The following is a 20606-nucleotide window of genomic DNA, read 5'->3' on the forward strand; positions in this document are numbered from 1 at the left end:
AGCCCCAAGCCGAGCTGATCTGTCGTGCAGAAGAGGAGCCAGCGAGCGTGAGAGCGGCTCATATGGGGGGCAGGCGGCAGAGGGGACGTGCTGCGCACATGGCTCTTCCCAACACTTTTCCCAGGGGATAAAGACGTGTCTGACGGGTCCCTGTGTGGAGACATGTGGGCTGCTGGGAATAACTCAGCAGAGCTAGTTCCCGGCAGCGTGCCCCCTTCCAAGGACAGCATCACTGCTCCCAACACAACGGGAGGGGGAGAAACCCGCTGGCGCGATCCTGCTGGGCCCTTTCCATCGGGGACTGGCTCCAGGTCACCAGGGCTTTCCCAAGACCTGGACTGCCAGCATCCCTCCTGCATGTCAAACCCCGCAAACAGGCTTTGAAAGGGGGATCGACTGGGAGTCCATGGCCAGGCATCCTGGGATGAACAGGGAATGGAGAAGTTAGCATGGACCACGCTGAAGGGCAGAGCACGCTGATCCCGAGGTGGGACATATTCCTCCCTCTCCTGGGCTGGGAGCAGAGACAGCCTGGGCAAACAAACCCATCTCTCAGGACAAGTCTGCAAGGTCCAGGGTTTGTTGTTTTGGGATGCTGGGAGAGCCCTGGAGAGCCCACAGCATCCCAGCAAGCACGTGGGGGCCTGCGTTGTGCATCCCCAGGGAGCAGCCAGGGCCACGCGCTTTGTTTAGGAACAGCATGTCGGGGTTACAGCAGCTCCTGGGAAAGGCCAGCTCGGAGGAAGCACCGAAGCCGGAGGGACTCACTTGTGCGGGCGCGTGGGCGGGGGGGAGCAGCTCAGCTACCTCTGCCTCATCCCCGCTTCGTTGCTCACCTCTATTTTTGGCTCCTGCACCCCCATTCGTGGCACTTGCAGGACTCAGTGGTTCCCCTGGGACTGGGACAGCTGCAGTGTGGGCTGCCAGAGCTGCTCCCAGCTGAGATTTCCAGCCTCAATAAGCATCATCAAGGGCTGGCGGGGCCTTGGGGTCACGTAGTGCAGTGTCTCTGGTGGGGACAGCAGCCACTGAGATAGGGACACTCCAGGGTATTTGAACTGCTCTGGCATCACCTGGAGCCAAGCAGCTGTCCAAGCTCCTGCTCTATCTCAGGCGAAGCTTGGACCATGGGGAAAAGCCCATATCCCGCGCCTGATGTGGAGAAGAGCTACCAGAGCCAGGTGACCCAACACAATGGTGGGAATGGCCCTGCTGGAGTCAGCGACAGGTCCCATGTGCCAGCAGGTGAGAGGCAGGTAGGAAAGAAGGAGCAGATGTTGGCCTTTCCTGCTTCTTCGAAAGTTTAACGAGGGCCAGATTTGCCCTGGCTTCGGTTCCTCCGAGCCTCTATCAGCTCCAAGACAGCCCAGGAATTTCAGCATCGCTCTGATGTGGTGTGGAGCCGCAGGCCACAAGAGAGGAGCGGCGGGTGCCGGGGAGCACGGCACCACATCTGGGCAACCCATCTGGCGTGGCAGCTGCCAGCATTTGCTCCTGGTTGGATCCAGCCCGTGGACCCTGGGGAGAGCTGCACGGAGCCTTCATCCAGCCCTTTCCAGAGCTCTGCCCGGGCCTCCGGAGGAACCTCTGCCCTGTGCATGGTCCTGCTTTGCCAAGGCGGTGATGGGTGACAGCAGTGCCCAGGGAGGAAGGGGAGACAGAAAGTGATGGGCTCCTTCCAAAGTGACCATACAGCCGAGCACGACGCGCTGGGGAGCATCCTGGGCCAGGCAGCATCCTGTGGCACCATGAACGCTGGCCACAGACACCACAGGGTGACAGGGGTGTTAGGAGATAGCACTGAGCCATACACCATATGGTGCTGTGTCCATACAGATGTTGGCCCATCCCCTATATACCCTGGGTTCGGGCACTTGGAGGAGGCACTAGCCAGCGGCGGAGGATGCTAGCCTGCTGCCTTTCCCCTCCTCGGGGCCTTTCCGCCCCCGTCCCACGCATTCTTCCTAACCCCCACGACGAGCCTCAGTATTAAATGTGCTCCGCGGAGCCCCGGGAGGCAGCGGCAGGCTCCTGGGTGAATACTAATAGCGATGCCGTCCGGTCGCCCCAGACTTTCCCACACATCTGCAGCCACTTAATGTGGGAATCGTTAACCCTCTGCTTACGCAGCGCCTGAAACGCGGCGAAGGAGCGAAGCATGGCCAGGATGCTCCCTGCCAGGCCCCTGCCACCTTCGGGAGCCCATGTCTCCCGTCACAGGCTGGGTGGGCGAGCCATGCTCGGCACCCATGGGCTGCACGGCGAGCACCCGGCTCTGTGCCAGCGCAGGGGCAATCGCATCACCAACCCCGCGAGAACAGGGGCTCCACGGGTGCTGGAAAGCAATGAGAGATGGCAGCGTGTGTATCCATCCCCTGTGCCCTCTTGAGGATAGTCCCAAGATTTGTGGCGTTTGCATTTTCCCAGGAAAGCTGATCCAGATCCCAAAAAGCGACACCGAGCCCCGGGGTGGGGAGAGGGGGGCTGTACGGCAGTGCTGGCAGCACATCGATTTGGGCTATCCCGGTCCAGCACCCATCTCTCTGGGGACCAGCTCTGCGTTGCCCTCCTCAGCACGGGGACACAAGTGCCAGCAGAGACGTGGTTCAGGCATCGGGGAAAAGCCAAAGGGCACGTGCGAGTCTGCAGTGGGGCTGATGGAGCTGGGGCAGGGGGTTGTCCTCTGCAAGGAGGTTGCACTGGTGTCTCTGTTGCCACAAAGGAGGGGATGCTCTTGGGGCATTCGGTGGGGCAGAGGGCTATGCTTGCCCTATCCCTCTGCGCTATCCCTCTCATGCTCTCTGGGATGCTGCTCCAAAGGTGTAGGGCAGGAATGATGCATAGGAGACAAGGAGTGCTCTCCCCTTTCCTCCTGCTGGGAGGCAGGAGAAGCTGGAGAATGGGAGGAAGGTGCTGGCTGGGTTGGGGTGTGTGTGGGGCCACGCAGCTCTGGGATGTGCTGGTCTGAGGCCAGAGGTTTTCCTTTGGGAACAGAGGGGGCTGGGGGGAGCGGGGAGGCCACGGGACCATGGGGTTGCTGGTGGGGCAGGAGGCTCTGGGAGGAAAGAGGAGCGAGTGGAGACAGCTACCCAACCCTCTGGGGACATCTCCCTGTCCTGCTGAAACCATGGCGGGGTTCAGAGCAAGCCAGGGGACAAAGCAGGGCTTGGTTTCCCGGTGTGAGGGCCTCCTCCACGGGAGGAGGAGGAGGTGGTGGGGTGGTGGTCTCTCCTGCAAACCTGCTCCATCTGTGATAGCTGCTTGCAGCCTGGCCCTGGGGACCTCCCGGCCTTCCCTTCCCCAGCCCTCCTGCTTCCAGGAGATGGCATCACTCGATCACGGATAGCAGCACTGAGCCCCAGGGAGCGGCGGCGGGGGGGAACCCTGGTCGCTCTCCCTCTCTGCTGCATCCGCCTGGATTCCACCAGGAACCTCAGGTCTGGAGGACCAGCAGGAGTTCCCCAGGCTGGGTTTGGTGCTGGGGGTCTCTGGGGTGGATGGAGAGGGTACTGCCACCTCCTCTCGTCCAGCTGGGGACCCCTGAGGGTTCTGGCAGCTCCTGACCTGCTCACCCATGGGACCCTGGTGCGGGTGGCATCCTGGGGCACCGAGGGTCCCCAGCAGCACCCTTCAGCACCAGCCTAGTGGCCGGGCTTGGGGAGCCCACGGAGGAGAACCCATGGAGGGCTCCTTGCCTTGTTCTTCCCCAGCATAAGCTTTGCCAACCATAATCCCCACCAGCAATAAACAGGACAAAGAAAAGGAAAAGAGGGAAGTTATTGTCGGTGGATCTTTATGGCCCAATTGTTTTCCCCTGCCCCCTTTGCCCCACACCGAGGGAGCTGGTGGCGCAGCTGTCAGCAGGCACCTGGCGATGCTGCACCCCTCTGAGCCCTTCCTCTGCCATGGGGAGGATGCAGGTGTGGGGTGCTGTCCCCGGACCTCTGGACACCCTGGTCCCCAGCTGCCTGAGCCATTGACCTTGGCTCCAGGGGCTGGGAAAAGGGAAAGGGGGGACCAGGCTGCCCATCACTGCCTGCAGGAAACGGCCAGCAGCAGGAGTAACCCCAGCATCCCCCGTCCTTGAAATGTAGCCACCCCTGCTGTGGGACCCAGCAGCCACCTGCATTCCTCCGCACCTCCCACCATCCGATCGGGGGGGATTTTTCTTCTTTTCTTCTTTTTTTTTCCCCAATCCCTGAGCCAGCAGCTCTTTGCTGGTGGGAGGAGGAGGAGGAGGAGAAGGAAGAGGGCCTTGGCTCTCATTTAAACAATGCCATGGCTGTGCTGAGACCTTGGGAAAAATCCAGGATAGAGGAGGTTATATGGTGCAACAATCAATCTGCGCTGTGGTGTGAGCTGAGATCGTCACTGGGTGGGACGGTTGTGATAGTCACCTTTGTCACCAAGGAGGGAGCTAGGACTGGGCGAAGAGCTGGGGATGCTGGGGAGCACATGGAGGGGAGCGGAGGGTGCTGCGAATAGAACGGTTTGGGTTGGAAGGGACTTGAAAGATCATGTAGTTCCAACCCCCCTGCCCCGAGCAGGGACACCTCCCACCAGCCCAGGTTGCTCCAAGCCCCGTCCAACCTGGCCTTGAACCCCTCCAGGGATGGGGCAGCCACAGCTTCTCTGGGCAACCTGGGCCAGGGGCTCACCGCCCTCAGAGTGAAAAACTTCTTCTTAATACCGAATCTAAATCTCCCCTCAAATAGCTCACCTCTCCCGGTTCCTCTGGCCGTGCCAGGTCTCGGGAGGCAGAGCCTGGGCAATGTCAGCGCCGGGGGTGATTTCCCATTGCTGGGGTTTTACTCTGCTCCCTTCTTGCAAACCAGACCCCCTGCCTCATACCATCCCGCTTTGATCTCATCCTGGCTCCTTGGTCTCATCCACCTCCTTGCAGGGAGCGCATGTGGCACGGGGGCATCCAACGACACGTAATATTTTCACCCAGTTTCATCCAGAATTGGGGCTGGTGCAACGGGACGAGGCACCCAGGGCTGATGCAGAGTTGCCACAGGCCCAGGCTGGGGCTGCTGCCCCGTTACGGCTCCGGCACGGGGTGCTGGATTGCAGGGTGGGAAGGGCGGTAGGCTGGCCTGGCTGCAGCGGGGGGGACCGCGAGGGGGGTACGGCAAGCTCTGGCAAAGTCCACCTTGAGCAAACAGATGACAGCAGCGCTGCGGGGGCTCGGGGACGCGCCGATCCCTCCACGAACTCTGGCGAGCTCAGGATGCCATGGGGACGAAGGGCTGGCGTGGGAGTGAGCGGGGCCCCGGGGAGCACGGGGGATGCTGTCCCCAGCCCACCGGCTAACGCTGGGGACATCTGCCACCAGCTGCAGGGGGGGAACGCAAGAAATGGCCGTGCATCAAACGCGCTGAGCTCCTCAAGTCAGAGCCTTTGCCGGTTTTGTTACCATTTTCCTTTTAACCCCACAAGTCCGGGAGACAATCCCACGTTGGAAACACTTCCCAGGTTCATGTCTGCGATCAGGAAAAGCTCTACAAGTCTCCTGTTTTATCCCTTCCTCTCAATTTCATCCTAAATCTCTTTCTTCCCTGCTTTTTCTTTCTTTTTTTTTTTTTTTTTTTTTTCTGTTTCTTATTGTCAAATTCCAGGCTGTTTCTGTCCCAGGAGGATGAGGACCAACCAGTCCTCGCCCTGCTCATGTTTCCAGCAGGGGAAGGGGCTGGTGAGCAGAAAAGGTCAGAGGTGGCCTTGGGGAGGTGACAAAACACCCTCTCCTGAGCTGTGCTTCGGCCTGAGATGACGGCTGTGACAATGCGGTGGCGGCCAGCGCAGCCGGAATGTGACACTGGTGGGGAGGGGGACGTTGGCAGGGAGGAGGCTCCCGGCTGCAGATGAAGGGGGTTTCTGGCCTGGATGGCACAGAGCTGGTCCTTGGTCCCTTGTCCCTCTCCGGAGTGGAGGTGTGCTGGCATGATCACAAGTGGGTGATCTCCCACCTCCCGCCTTGTGGGCAGACGCTGCTTCATGAAGGTCCCATTTCTGCTTGGTTTTCTCTATCAGAAAACGTATGGGGATGTTTTTGCTTGTTTAAGAGAGAAAACAGACAAGAAAATCCTCTTTCCACAGGGTCGCAAGCCTCTCGGAGACATGTTGGAGCCCAGGGTCTCCCTGTTGGGTCCATGGTGGGGGCATTCCCCCTGCACACTGCTGGCTCTGTCCCTCTGTCCCGTTTTCCAGGGCCAGGCTGAGGTTTGCTATGAGGGTTGGAGTGGTTGGTTTGCCCCCGGATGGAGTGGACGCAGGGCAACCTGGAGCCTTCTCTTCCCACCAGCCCCCCTTTTTCCGAATCGGGCGGAAAGCATCACCCCAGAGCAAGGGTTCGGTGTCCCCCAACGTGGGGACGGGGCTGATGGCAGGCGCAGCTTGTCCCCTGCCGGTGGCCGGGCTTTAATATGAGAGCTCAGCCCAAGGCACCCTGCTCCTGGGGTAGGGATGGCTGCAGAGACTGGAGGGCTTCTGTGGGGCATCCTTGTAGGTGACACCCACGATGTCCCAGCGTCCCCAAAGCCGGCTGCTACAAAGGGACCATGGCCAGTGCCACGGGGACAGCTGTGGGGTGATGACAGCAGAGGGGACGCGGGGTCCTCGGTGCTCCCCAGGGTCACCCACCGCCTCGGTCCCCCTGCCACCGGGGTGGGAGGTTTGAATTCGCCCCCCTCACCCGCTGGGGTTCCTGCACTTTGAAATGCAAACCTGCCTTTCAATGCAAATGCTGCGAGAGGTTGGGCCCAATAAAAGCCTGTGGGCAGGGAGGTGCCTGGCCCCGGGACACAGCTCCCCAAGGCGCCCAGGTGAGCGGCGGCGAAGGAGGGGCGGCCGCGTCCCCGCCAAACCCAACCCGGCCCGCAGCCGGCGGCACGGCGGCACAGCATGTGCGCGGGGCCAGCCGGGGAAGATGTATGTAGGTTATCTTTTGGATAAGGACACCAACATGTATCCCAGCCCCGTCCGGCATCCCAGCCTCAACCTCAACCCCCAGAATTATGTGCCGGGGCCGCCCCAGTATTCGGACTTCGCCAGCTACCACCATGTGCCGGGGATTAACAACGACCCGCACCACGGGCAACCGGCAGCCGCCTGGGGCTCGCCCTACACCCCTGCCAAGGAGGACTGGCATTCCTACGGGACCACTGCTACGCCTTCCACTGCCAGCCCGGGGCAGTTTGGATTCAGCCCCCCAGATTTTAACCCCATCCAGCCCCCGGGCTCTGGACTCCTGCCTCCACCCATCAGCAGCTCTGTCCCCCAGCTCTCCCCTAATGCCCAGAGACGCACCCCCTACGAGTGGATGAGGCGCAGCATTCCCAGCACCAGCAGCAGCGGTAAGGAAAAACCCCAGCCCTGCACCCCTGCGCCTTCCTGGGCGGAGAGGATCCCTGGGCTTGAAGTCCTGTGGGGCCGGATCCTGCTCCACGGCTCTCCCTGCATGGGGACTGCCGGGAGGGAAGGCATGCCTGGCCTGGTCCTCAAAGATCAGGGGGACCCCACAGCCGAGCTGGCAGGGGCCGAGGATGGGCAGGGGGGATGCCGTCCTTCCGCGTTGCTGGCAGCTGGGGTTATAAGGCTGGAAAGTCCTTTTTTCCCAGCTGGTCTCTGCCCCTGTACCCCTGCCCTCGCCTGCCGCAATGGGGCAGGATGGGCAGAGCTAGAGCCCCCTGGGACCCCGGGGCCCCGCCAGCCCCGGGGGGGTGTTGGATGGGGTGTCTCAGGGGAGCGTGCGGGGCTGCAGCTGTGAGCCGGCGCACAGCGGCGTGGGAGAGCCCGTGTATGGCGGGGGTGTGCGTACGTGTGTGCTGCGTGCATGTGTCGTGTGAGTGTGCATGTGTGCAGGGAAGGCGTATCGGTGGAGGGAAGGTGCTGCGTGTGCTGTATGTAAGGTGTAATCAGGGTGTGAGGTGCTACAGGCTCCGTGTGCGTGTGCGAGGTGCCGTAAGCAGTACGCATGTATGGGGCTTGCTGTGTAGATGGTGTCGGGGAGCGTGTACGGGAGATGCCACATGCTCAACATTTGTGTGCAAGGTGCTGTGTGGTGAGGGCAGTGAGGTACGCGGGGTGTCTGCGAGGTGCGGGGTGTGTGTGTGTGCAAGGTGCGGTGTGTGTGCACGCGTGGTGTGTGTGTGAGGTGTGTGTGCGGGGTGTGTGCACGTGTGGTGTGTGTGTGCATGCATGGTGTGTGTGTGAGGTGTGTGTGTGGGGGGTGTGCACGTGTGGTGTGTGTGAACACGCCTGGTGTGTGTGTGCACGCGTGGTGTGCGTGCAAAGCGCGGTGCATAGGGGACGGTGCCACATGGAGGGTGCATGTGGGTGCTCCGGGTGCAGCACGCCGCGTGTGCGTGTGCATGGCGTGTAGATGCCGTGCACCGCGGGAGCTCCTGTGCGTACCGCTCCTGGCGTGGGCACCGAGCGGCCATGCTGTCCCCAGGGCCCTGTCACCATGGCCCCAGGGTCTCATCCCCCTGTCCCCGGTGTCCTGTCCCCACTGAACTCCTGACCTGGGGGTGGCGGTGGTGGGGAAGCGTCTGGGTGACCCCAGCCCCCTGCCCACCCTGGGTGGGTGGGGGGTGTCCTGCTGCCCACTTCAAAGGCAGTGGGCAGATCCCCCCTTGGGGCCAGCCCAAATTGACAAGGGCTTTGCTTTGTGATGGAGATGGTGGCCGGCTCCTTTGGCAGCGAGGTGAGGTGCGGGGCCCTTTGTCCTGTCCTACTCTCGCCCTTTCATCTTCGATTGCTGCCAGCCCAGCCTGGACCCATCCTGCCCTGGACCCGTCCTGCCCGCAGCGGGACCCTCCGCCCGCCGGGCTTGCCCGGACCCGCCACCCCTCTCTCGGGATGGCCGTGAGCTCTGCAGAGCACTGCTGGGGCCCAACTCACTGCAGGAGTGGTCTGGGCATCTCTTTGGGACAAGTTTGCTTTTGGTGGCTCCACATTCCCGGCATCAGGGTCAGGGCTCCCTCTTTGCAAAGCTGGCTTTGCAGTTTTAGGCTTGTTCCTGGCTCCCCGCATGGGTCTGGCCAAGACCCTCGTAAAAGGGGCTCGTGCAGAGGTGCTGGGTGTCTTCCAGCATGGAAAATAGCTCCTTGAGTTTGCTGGATCCACATGGTGTGGATGGGGATGGGGCTGTCCCAGCGGGACCAGTGGCTGCGGTGGAGCAGGCAGAACATCCCAATAAATGGAAAAAACCAGCCTCGGTCCGGAAGGAGGAGGGGAGAGGCAGGCTGGTATTTCCTGGCCCATTTTAAGCACTGAATATACCTATTTAGGAAAAATGTCTCCCCCCATACCCAGTGATGGACACCCACTGGCGTGCTAGGGCTAAGGGCTTCCCTCTGTCCCGGGGTGGAAGCCGGGGTTGGGGGGGGAGATCCTGCAGCCCACCCTGGAGCTGGCACCCCAATATTTCTGCAGGTTTTGTGGGTCTCGGTTTCTTCTGAGGAGAGAGGTGGGAGGGAAAATTAACGAGGGGAAAAAGACATCAGCACAGCTCTCCTCCGGATCAAGGGCATGGCTTTACACCCAGCAGTGGGGCCGAGATAAAACAGGGGCTTGAAAGTGCCTCTGATTGAGTTAGACCGACAATTGAGTTGATTGAATTCTGGAAAAATATCATTAGCCGCTCGGTTTGTATCTCTTAGATCAAATACATACAAAGGGAGAAATAAATCAGCCTCGTTCCCCTTGCACGCGCAGGGGGAGCTGCCCCAGCCCAGCCCCAGCGCGGCGGGGATGGGTGCTGGGCTGAAAGCCCCTTTCTTGTAGCACTTCCCCAGGCTGGGTGACCGGAGAGGTCCCTTTTTAAGGCACTTGCAGATGAAGGACCTGTCCTTGTGTCTCTGCCGGGTCCAAACCCAGTGCTGCTGGTGCCAAGCGGCTGCGGGATTCGGCCACAGTGGGACCATGTGCTGGGAGACGGTGGGATGCAGCCCGTGTTTTCCAGGGCTGCCCTTTAAATAATAATAATAAAAAAGAGCCTTTCTCCATTAAGCTTGAAAGACAGCAGGGCAGACGTGGGTTTAGCACAGATAAGGATGAAATTCTGAGATGAATCGTTTTATTGAAATCAATAAACTGGACTTTAATCAGTCCAGATTGATTAACTACCCACCACACCGCAGTGGGAATAGGAAATGAATACGTGGACTTTTTTGCTATAAATATAAACAGTTTCATTGCTAATGCTATAAATCATAATACTTCAGAGGGTTGTAAATTGAGGTTCCCTCTCTGTCTTGCCTTGTATAAACAGCTCTTGGCCGCAGTTTGAAAGCTTTTGGGAAAGAGCTGCGCGGTGGTAAGAGAAAATGTTACGCAGGGAATAGGAGTGTGTTGGGGGCTTCTGCAAATGCGATCCAGAGCCGGAAAAAAAATCAACGGGAAATCTCCCAATGGCCCGCTGCAGAGTTAGGCTGCACAGGGGGATGATTTTATATACCTGTTGCTAAATACGTGTGTGCTTCACCTGGCTAAGCCAAGATAACCCTGCATTGGAAGGGATTGCCTCGCCAGCGGGCCGGTCGCTGGAAATCGGGAGTTAAAGGGAACCAAGCTGGAAGATGTCCCCAGGCCTCATTTCTCTCTCCGATGTCACCTCTTTTTCTGCTCTTAAAATCTTCACGAGCAGCGTGTCAGAGCCTCATGCTTCCTCCTTATTCACAATTATTTGCAAACTTCCCTGTGAATTGCACCCCGGCTCTATAAAAAGCTCAGGAAGGCGGCTGGAAATGGGGGCTGGCTGGACTTTGAAATTCACCCTCTGCTCGTTAGTTATGCAAATCCTCAGATACTGCCTCGGGTCTGGCTTTTAGGTCACTAATCGAGCCGGGGGCCGCAGTCCTAAATATTGCAAGTGAAAGTGCAATTGGGGCGTCACTCGGGGAGGGGAACGCGCTCCGGGCTTCGTGTGGTGTCAGTGCCCATGGCGCCTGGATGGGTTTTGGGGTGATGGAGAGCAGATAGCGATGCTCCGAGCATGGGTGAGCGGTGATTTGATGGCTGTGCAGTTTTCCAGCTCAGTTTTCACTATTTCCAGCTCAATTTTCACTATTTCCAGCTCAGTTTCCCAGCTCTATTTGCTCAGGCCTAGTGAGATCCGTGAAAGCTGGAGGAAAGAGTAAAAACCCCGTTAATGAGACAAAGACACGTTTTCCATGGACAGGCGGGTTCATGCTGTGCATGGAATGTTTTGGGGTGATGGTGGTGGCTGGAGGAGGGTGCGTTTCCCCGGTCAGTCCCCTCTTTAGGAGACGGTCGCTCCCCATGAGACCCTTTGGTCCCCCGGGTCAGTCGGTGCGTGCGTGCATCAGGCCCCCTTGTTCTTCTCCCCTTGAATTATTAACCCACAACCTGCTCCTGGCCCCACCTGGGATTTGTTGACCGCTTAGCCTGCTGGCCAAGGTACAGGCCTTCCAAACTTTCCTAGAATTGACTTTCCTTGAACAAAAAGGGCTTCCCGGGAGCACCGGCGGTACCTACGTGATGGGCTTGGCTGGCTAATACCCTGGGATTAGCAGAGGGACATTTTAAACCTCTGGCCAATGGCAGATGTTTCCTACAGGGAACCCTTCAAGGACGCCCACTCCAGCGCTGTTAGCTTTGCGATCACCCGGATAAGGGGCCGGATCCTTCCCCTGCGCTGCCCCACAGTAAGGATGGGCCGAGCCCTATGGGGCTGTGAAGGGGAAGAGGAGTCCCGGTGCCCAACTGGCACCGCCACCACCATGCTGTCCTCCTCCTCCTGCCACAGCTGGGCCGAATCCAGCCAGGATGGGTTGGATCCGGGCTCAGTGCCGTGGGGCTGGCGTGAAGGCGATGCCCTGAAACGAGCCGTTTCCAGCCCGCGTGTGCTGGCCAGGCCGTGTGCCGGGATGGGGAGGGACTCTTTATCAGGGAATGTAATGATAGGACACGGGGTAACAGCCTCAAACTGGAAGAGGGTAGATTTAGATTGGATATCAGGAAGAAATTCTTCACTGTGAGGGTGGTGAGGCGCTGGAACAGGTTGCCCAGGGAAGCTGTGGCTGCCCCATCCCTGGAGGTGTTCAAGGCCAGGCTGGATGAGGCTTTGAGCAGCCTGGGCTGGTGGGAGGTGTCCCTGCCCAGGGCAGGGGGGTGGAACTGGGTGATCTTTAAGGTCCCTTCCAACCCAAACCATTCTGTGATTCTGTTTGTGCAGGGCTCAGTCCATGCTGGCAAGACGGGGCTGGGGCAGCTGTAACAAGGTGGCACCAGCCTCTCCCCTCCTGTGCCACAACGGTGGCCACGAGATGCTTCTCTTTAGGTGGATCCCAAGTGAAAAACCCAAAGGGGTGATTCAGGTCATGCAGGCACGAAAGGCAAACAAGGCATCCCTGCCCCGAACAGCCTGAACCGTTCTGTGATTCTGTGTGATTCTGTGCCACCCCAGCACTCCTCGCCCTCCCGTGCTGGTGCGGTCTTTGACCCGGCGCAGGACCCCGGCTTGGTGGTGCTCGACTTGGGAGCAGCTGAAGGAATCCGCCAGTTGCCAAAATAAAGGGTTGAATCGCTGCAGGGCTGGGAAATGCTTGCCCCCAACGCCCAGCCTCAGGCTGCTGTCCCCGGGGTTGAAGCATCTCCTGTCGTGTCCGACAACACGGGGTTGTGATCGGAAGTTGATGGGTCGCTGCAACCGCCGGCAACCTGCTCCTCATCCCCGCGGGATTTGCACCTCCTGGGAGGAAGACGAGGTTTGCAGGAGGGGTGCTGTCGCCCATGGGTGTGGGTGCAGATCTGACCCTGTCTCGCTGTGCTGGCAGCGTGGAGCCCAGCCGGGGCCAGCCTGTGCTCCTGCACACCGGTCTGTGCTCTCCGGATCCGGCTCTTCCCAGGGTGTTTCTGCCCATTCCCAGCAGCAGAGCTGCCCTGCGTGGCTGTGCCATGCACCGAGCCCTGTTTCTGCTTCCTGGCTCTGCCAGCCCCGTAACCCCCAGGCAAGAAACCCCCAGCCGTACTCATACTTAAAGCTTTTTTGGAAACACAGAGCTGGATCCTCTGTGTGCAGGAGACTCGAAAGCCACCAAGGACAAGTGGTGTGGTTTTGTAAGTGAAACATTTCCAGTGCACGACGTACCAAGCCGGATCAGGTTTTATTGCTGGTGGGGCGACCACAGGAGCGTTGCCGTTTGCTCTGACGTCTTTGGCACCAGGAAGAAACCCCCAGGTTGGGTCTGGTCGGGCGAACAGCCATGCAAGGAGTTACCCTGGGGTCAGGAGGGTTGCTGGGGTCCTCAGAGGGGCCCACAGTGCCCACCCCCAGAGTCCTGCCTTCAGCCCAGCAGCTCTGAAATGCCCATTTCTCCGACCCAGAGTGGAGCTCGGGGGAGCCTTGGCAGGTCCATCGGGTGGGGATTCATCCAGCATCCCCTCCCTCCGCAGTTCAGAGGCATTAAATATGTACCGGGTGGGGCTGATTCCTCTCACCCAGTTTTTGACACCCGGCAGTTGCCTAAATCCAACGCCCTTTGGCAGAGGAATGATCTCAGGCAGGGATCTCAGGATCCTCGGGAAGGATTGCCCTCCGGAGGGGTTCGTTTCTTGCTGGCGGAGATGAAGCAAGCCACATGGCTCCGGTCCTTCGCCCCACGCCGGTCGTCCCATCCATCACTCCTCTGCTTCCCGCGGCAGAGGAAAAAAAGCTGACGATATTGAAGCATGCACGGGAAGGGGAAGGCTTGTGAAAACCCTGACCCGCTGGTTCCCAGCACTCGAGGAGGGTGGGGGGCTCGGGTTTACCCCCCCCTTCCCAGCCACAGAGGAGTTTGTGTGCTTTGGGGCGGCTGCTGGAGCTGGAGGGGAAAGGCGGGGAGCAAGCGAGTGCGGGGCAGGGGGGGCAGAGGGGGGGGGCTCGGGTGGGGCTCAGCCCCTGCCGCTGTCGGTGCAGACTTTGGGGTTCCCATTTCCAGTAGGTTTAGGGCCAGTGAAATGAGCTGGGCTGTCTGTCCCGAGCGCCAGCGTCACCGCTGCGCAGCGCGGCTGCCGTCGCCTCTGCTCGGCAGAGGGAGCGTGGACCCCTCCACACGGCGGCAGCTGGAGCACATCTGGCTGCCAGATGAGGGTGACTCCAGCCAGCCTGGAGGCTCCTGAGCATTCGGAGCTGACCCCAGCCACCTCCCAGGCGTGGGGTCTCTGCCATGGGGCATTGCTCTGCTGGTCGCCCCCCTCTCTGCCGTGGGAGAGGGATTGCCCCCCATGGAGCTGCAGAAGGACCAGGGGTTACGCTGCCTGCGGAGTCCCACGAGCGATCAGAGCCCACAGCACTGACCCTGGGACTCCACTATGGTTTGAAACTGCTTCTGTGCCTCAGTTTCTCCACCCCTAGCATTGCCTAAGCTATGCTGGGGGTGGGGGGAAGTTTTCCTTGATGCTTTCCCAGGGGAGGAATGGCAAATCCTGATAGAAAACCAATTCTTCTGGGATGAGAGGATTTTATCCTCTTTGCAAGGAGATGCTGCTCATTCAGAACAAAGCAACTTTATCATGGAGAGAAAGCACTCACCTGGGGGGGAGAGCCTTGCACCCCGTCTTGCTGCACTTTGACTCCAGTGCAGACAAGTCCTTTCCCTGGCGCTCAGTGGTGATGGGACATTCACATCTGATGTTTTTCAGCAGTATAATATTGTAGTGCCATCAGATGGCGTGGAAACGCACCCAGTGCAGGCAGCCGAGGACCGTACAGATGGAGCCAGGGCACGGCCAGAGCATCGCCAGGAAGGTGATGCTGCGCAGGGCTGCCCCGGGAGCACGTTGCCCAGGCTTTCCATGGCAGTGACGCGAGGAGACGCCGAGCAGCTGTGGGGCCGGCCAGCCTGGCAGCAACGCTGCCGTCCCCCAGGCCAGTGCCTCCCGTGCAAAGCGGGGCACAAGGCGCCCGTGTCCCCGCGCCTGGGGGACCTCTGTGGTGGCTCTCATCTCAGTGGCTCGGGGCTGCCGTACCCCCGCTGCCCTGATCAGAGCCCTGAGGCTGCGTGGCAGCTTCCCGTGGAGCCAGGGGTTTGCAGCTGCTGCAATCTGGAGCCGCTTTGACCTGTGAAATGCAGACCTTTAGGAAACCGTGCAGGTTTGTGCTCCTCGCTGCTGGCAGCCGCGCTACTGCCGCCACAGATGGGAGGGCTGCGTCCCACGGATGGGGATGCTGCGTTCGGAGCTGGCCTCATCCCCTCTTAGCTGTGCTGGGCACATCGGGCTGGCTACGTTGTTCTGTAGGACTGGGGAAAAGACAAGCTCCAAAAAAACCATGCCAGCTCTTGCTCTTTCACTACTTTCTGCCTCCTCCCAGGGTGCCACTGCCACCCTGCAGATTCTTTCTGCCCTGGTTTGAAACAGCTTCTTCCCAGCTGTTCTTAGAGCTGCTCGAAAAGAGCCTCAAAATACCCCGTATTACCTATCTGTCAGGGTGTTTGGGGCACAGGTCCTTATTGAAAGCCATCCTTTGGGCAGGCCAGGGCTGGAGAGGGTGAATTACCTCCTCCCTGGCAGCCTCTGCTATGGCCATGAGGGTGCAGAGCCAGGGATCTGGTTTGATTTTCCCTTCCCCTGCCAGGTCCAGGGCAGGAGCTCCAGCATCCCCATCCCAGGGCAGAGTTGCCGTGGGGATCAGATCCAGGCTGGGGGTCGGGACCCTGTCCTCCCGCATGTGTGCGAGTGCGTGTGCATGTACACTCAGGAGTGCGTCCTTTGGGGTTTGCACAGCACATTAAAGCTATTCCCTTATCTAATCATGGCTCAGGTGAGTGCTATTAGGGTTATACATTAACAGTGGTAACGATACCCTCTCCCCATGCAGCCATTGGCCCTGCCTTGATCCCAAAGCCGAAACCATTCCCACTGGCCCCGTGAATGGCTCCATTTGGCTGCCCCAGCGGTTCCTTTGCCTGGTCTTTTGGGGACAAGCAGAAGGGATTTTAAATGCATAGCAGGGCTGGAAGGGGCTAGGAGGCATCACCAGCACTCCCTTTTTACCCCATGCATCCCGTCGGTGCTCCCTCCTGCTGCAGCAGCAGCAGCTTCGGGCTATCCCGGCCATGGGACAGCCCGATCCGCCTCCGATGGGCTTCGCTGGAAATGTGGGAGCAGATCCATCCCTCTGCTCAGCCGTGCTCCCCACTGCAGAGGCAGGGTTTCCCCATAGGTACAAGGCCTTCCCATAAGGAGCTGGTCTGGCTTATCCCAAATTTCCTCTTTCCTTTCACAGAGCCATAAAAAGTCTCCAGGAGAGAGTTAAGTGTAACCCAGCATTCATATTCAAGGGAGTTGAATTATTCATCGTCAATAGTATTTCTTGCAAACCCTTTTCTTTTCCTTGTGAATCACCCACAACACGTCCCCGAATTCGGCAGACATCGCCGAAACCAGCAATTAGTCGAGATGAATAACTTCCCAGCTCTGGCTGGGTCGTGAGCCCTCTGCTTTGCGTCTTTGCTACCTCATACTGGGCAGCGAGAGACTGGTGCCCAGCTCGCATGGCGACGGCTCGCCCAGCACGGCCAGGAATCCGCCGGGCTCGAGGCAAAGCAAAAGCTTTATCAGGGATGAACGGTGAAGAGGGAATAACAAAGAACAAGCTGTGATGGATCTATTTACAGCTGCAGCAGGAAATAATAATTCCTGCTGAATTTCATGGCATACGTAGTAGTCACAAACCGCCTTATTTCTTTATTCTTCAATTTATTTTTTTTACTTTATCTGTCAATTCCTTTGCTCTCTAGCTGTTTTTTTTCTCCAAGCAGTGGTATTCAAATAGCAATATTGCAACTAAGGTAATTTTTAAGTCATTATCTCTTCAGAAAGGTTTTTGCTTTCAAATGAAAAAAAAAAAAAAGTAAATTTCTATGAGAAAGAAATAAACTTGTAGGAGTCCCTGAGCCTGGAGCAGACAGAGGGATCCTGGTTTCTCACGGAGCTGTAAAACCCCACATAAATCTCCGCCAGCGCCTCCGGTTTACTCTGTAACTCCTTGGGAATCGCTGTGTTCGCAAGTTCGGCACAGGTGCCTCCTGGGCTGGGATGCAGAAGACCTTTCTCACGCGGACGGACCCTTCCCCTGCGGGGCGGCGAGAGGAGGCAGCGACCCACGGGAAGCGGGGGGGTCCCGTGGGAGAGCAGGGGGACAGCATGGGGTCCCGCGTGGGACCGGTGCCCCCGGCATCGCTCCAGCCCCGCACTGTGCCGCGGTCAGTTTTGCGTCGAGCCACCACGATATGTGCCCAAGAGGAGACAAACAGCTGGCCATGCTGCTGTGTTTCAGCAGACACCTCCACACACATCTTGCTCAATCAAATTACCTTTTTTCACCCTGTTTTTTACCTGCAGAGTCGCCCCGTGTGGCCAGGGGCAGGGTTGCTCTCGGCAGTGGTGAGGAACGCGTTCGCTTCCAAACGGCCCCGGGATGACCTGGGCTCCCCGTTCTCCGAAGTGGTGGCTGAATTTGTCACATCCCTCAAATATGAGTCAGTGGCTAAAGCCCAGCCTTGGTGCTGGGAGATTTGGTTCCTACACATGGCTGTACTCCCACCCTCCTCCCTTTGGTGCTGTCTGGGGACCACGCTGGGACCCTCGGCCATCCCAGCCAGCCCCTGGCATCATCCCGCTCACCAGCTGAGCCTGTGCCAGCACCTGCTTCCAGGAGCAACGGCAGGAGGACACCGAGAGTGACATAGTCAGGGAAATTGGGGGCTAACATGAATTGTAGGGCTGCGCTGCTTTTGTGCTCGGGAACGTTGAGGTCAAGTCTCAGCAGGAGGAGACACCTCCCGTGCCCACCCCAGCTCCCACGTGTGCCCAGGGGTGCACACACGCTCGTGCGCTTCCACACGCGGTTTGCTCGGAGGCCAATGGCAAGAGTTGAACTTTTGCCGGCTTTTGCTTATTTAGTAAAAAACCAGCTGCCTTTTGGTATCCCGTGGGATGCTGTGTGGGGAATGACCCCAGGGGAGCCCCTCTCCCACTCGCAACGTACCACGACTGGGGGTTGTCCTGCCTCTGATGCTCTTCTACATTTATCTGTCAGCATCAGAGGTGGCTTAAAAAAGCCCCCATCTCCTTGCAATGGGGAAGCAGGGGAAAGACACCCTTAAAAAGAAAATTGAGTTGGTTGAGAAACAGATTTGCAGCCCTGGGGGTTGGGGTTTTGCTGTGTGGAGATTCTCTGATGTCTGATTAGGGTTGAGTCCACCGTGGAGTCTCTGAAGCACAGTTTTGCTCTGTGCCATCCAAACTCCGGCTTCCACTAGGATGGTCAGAATTTAATAATATTGCTAGGATGTCCAAATGTAAATCAGATTTGGCCGAAACTGATGGATATGCCAAGGACACGTTAGGGGGAACAGATGAACAGGACGGCAGGCCCAAAAAGACCCCCTTTCCTGGGGGAAGGAGGATGCAAGCGAGGTTAGGAGGGTTGCTGGGTCACTGGAAATCTCTCCCTGCTCATCCGCAGCAGTGATGGGCAGCATCTTGTCCAGGCTGTTACACCCAGGGCAGCCCTGGGGAAATCCATGGAGCTGCTCTGCGCTTGCTCCTGGCCATTCCCATGGAAGCACCGCTCTCAGCAGCAGAAATGCTGGAGAAGATGGGCGAACGTGTCTGCTAGGCAAACAAATGGCCGGGTTCCCAGTCGGAAGGACAGTGGCTGCTCAGCTGAAAGCGCGTCTCCATCCGTCCCGACGGCCTGGGAGAGGATTTTGTTATTTCGGGTGGAGAAGCAAATACTCACAGCTGTGTTTATTCCCTGCCCGTGGGCTCTTCTGCAGAGGAAAGCACCAGGGACTTGTCAGCAAAGTTGGCCTTGGCCTTGGCCTTGGCACCCTTCCTCCAAGTGCCACCCGCGCCCGCCACGGCTCCCGGCCCGGGCAGAGTTGAAGCCGTCTTCTCTTGCTCTGCAGGTTGCCCTGCATGTAGTGATTTAACGCAGGAGCTAACGGAGAAGGCGGCCGGGGCTATTTTTGACTGTATTTTTCTGCTAGAAAGTGGCAGGTTCTGCCTCCTGCACAAAGGAGAGGTGGGCTTCCATGGCACCAAGCTCTGTCGGTATTTCAGGGGCCCCAAGGAGAGATTCAGGCTGGCTTCTGTCAAACGCAGCTGGCCCGCAGCTCCGGTCCCTGGGAGTGCTTGTGTGCCTTGTGGGCTTTCTTCAGTGCGTCTTTAAAGACTGCACCAGAAGAATCAGCTGCTGCCCTCCACCTGAGCTCGGTATTGGGAGGAGGAAAATAACCCTCTTGGTGTCAGAGAAATGCTGACATCCCTGGGTTTTCCCTCTTTACTCTGTCCTGATCTGTGTGCCTTCGAGTGATGGCACCTTGGGTTTGGGCTTCCTGGCAAAGAGCTGGGCTTCCCTCAGCCCTCCCAGGCTGTATTTTTGCAGGTAGCTTGTCCTCAGCCCACCGCAGGGCTTGCAGCTCTGCTCCCCTCGGGGATGGTGTGTGATGGCACGTGGGATTTATAGTCCATCTTCTCGGGATGCCCCTGAATCCCTCCTCCTCTTTCCACCAAGCAATTTCACCAATGCCTAGGTGCTTTCCAACCTGGAAGAACACCCTGGTGCTACCCAGGGTGAGCATTAAATCCAGTACGACCCTCACAACTCTCTTTTCCACTGATCCCCAGGGCATTGCCATGTTTATCCTGAGCTCTCCACGGGTGTCTGTAGGTCCCCCATGTCCTCAGTGATGCTCCTACCCTTCCCTTCTGTCCCCTCTTGTCTCACGACTGCTCTGCTCTCTCTGCCAGGCAAGACTAGGACGAAAGACAAGTACCGGGTGGTGTACACGGACCACCAGCGCCTGGAGCTGGAGAAGGAGTTTCACTACAGCCGCTACATCACCATCCGCCGCAAGGCCGAGCTGGCCGCTGCCCTCGGGCTCACCGAACGGCAGGTCAGTGCCACAGTGTCCCAGGAAAACCCATGTCCTGGGTGGAGATGGGACTGAGGAGCAGAAGGGCTGCAGCCCAAGCAGGCAGTGGTGGTCCCACCTTGCTCCGCATCTCTGCCTTCCCTTCCAAACTCCAGGATGCCCCAGGGGGACCCCAAGTGTCATCATCCTTGGCTGCATCTGTCCGCACCTCTGCATTGCCATCTTTGTCTTTCTGCAGGTGAAAATCTGGTTTCAAAATCGGAGGGCGAAGGAGAGGAAGGTGAACAAAAAGAAGATGCAGCAGCAAAGCCAGCCCACCAGCACCACCACGCCGACCCCGCCGGCCATCGGCACGCCGGGACCCATCGGAGGCCTCTGCAGCAGCAGTGCCCCGAACCTCGTCTCCTCGTCTCCACTGACTGTCAAGGAGGAATTCATGCCTTAACCCCCTTCACCAGCTACAGACACCAAGAGATAAGCACTATGTAGCAGAGCCCAGCCGGTCCGTGTGCTCTGAAGAGTGACAGCCCCTTCCCAAAGACACGATGGTCCCCGGCTGAACCAACAGGGTGGCCAGCGAGCTGGGCGAGGTGGCACCTGGACCCTCCCAAGGGGCTGGTGGGCTGTCTCCTAGATAAAAACCATAGGTTAGGTAGTATTGCTCTCCTGTAGGAAACATGCACCGGTCTGGTCTCTGGTGTTTGTAGCCCA

General features: G+C 58.7%; 1 protein-coding gene across 1 annotated transcript; it reads left to right on the forward strand.

Moving 5' to 3' along the window:
• Positions 1–6928: 6928 nt before the first annotated feature.
• Positions 6929–20340, forward strand: CDX1 (caudal type homeobox 1). Its single transcript, XM_074604228.1, has 3 exons — positions 6929–7355; positions 19771–19916; positions 20134–20340. The coding sequence occupies exons 1-3, from the start codon at positions 6929–6931 to the stop codon at positions 20338–20340; spliced, it is 780 nt and encodes a 259-aa protein (XP_074460329.1).
• The last annotated feature ends 266 nt before the right edge of the window (positions 20341–20606 follow it).

Source organism: Larus michahellis, chromosome 11, assembly GCF_964199755.1.
Source record: "Larus michahellis chromosome 11, bLarMic1.1, whole genome shotgun sequence".
NCBI classification, from domain to species: domain Eukaryota; kingdom Metazoa; phylum Chordata; class Aves; order Charadriiformes; family Laridae; genus Larus; species Larus michahellis.

Bases quoted from the DNA above. Each gene is read 5' to 3' on its own strand.
- CDX1 (XM_074604228.1), top strand. From the start codon at position 6,929: ATGTATGTAGGTTATCTTTTGGATAAGGACACCAACATGTATCCCAGC. The intron at 7,356-19,770 runs GTAAGGAAAAAC...TCTCTCTGCCAG, and splicing joins TCCCAGCACCAGCAGCAGCG to GCAAGACTAGGACGAAAGAC. The intron at 19,917-20,133 runs GTCAGTGCCACA...GTCTTTCTGCAG, and splicing joins TCGGGCTCACCGAACGGCAG to GTGAAAATCTGGTTTCAAAA.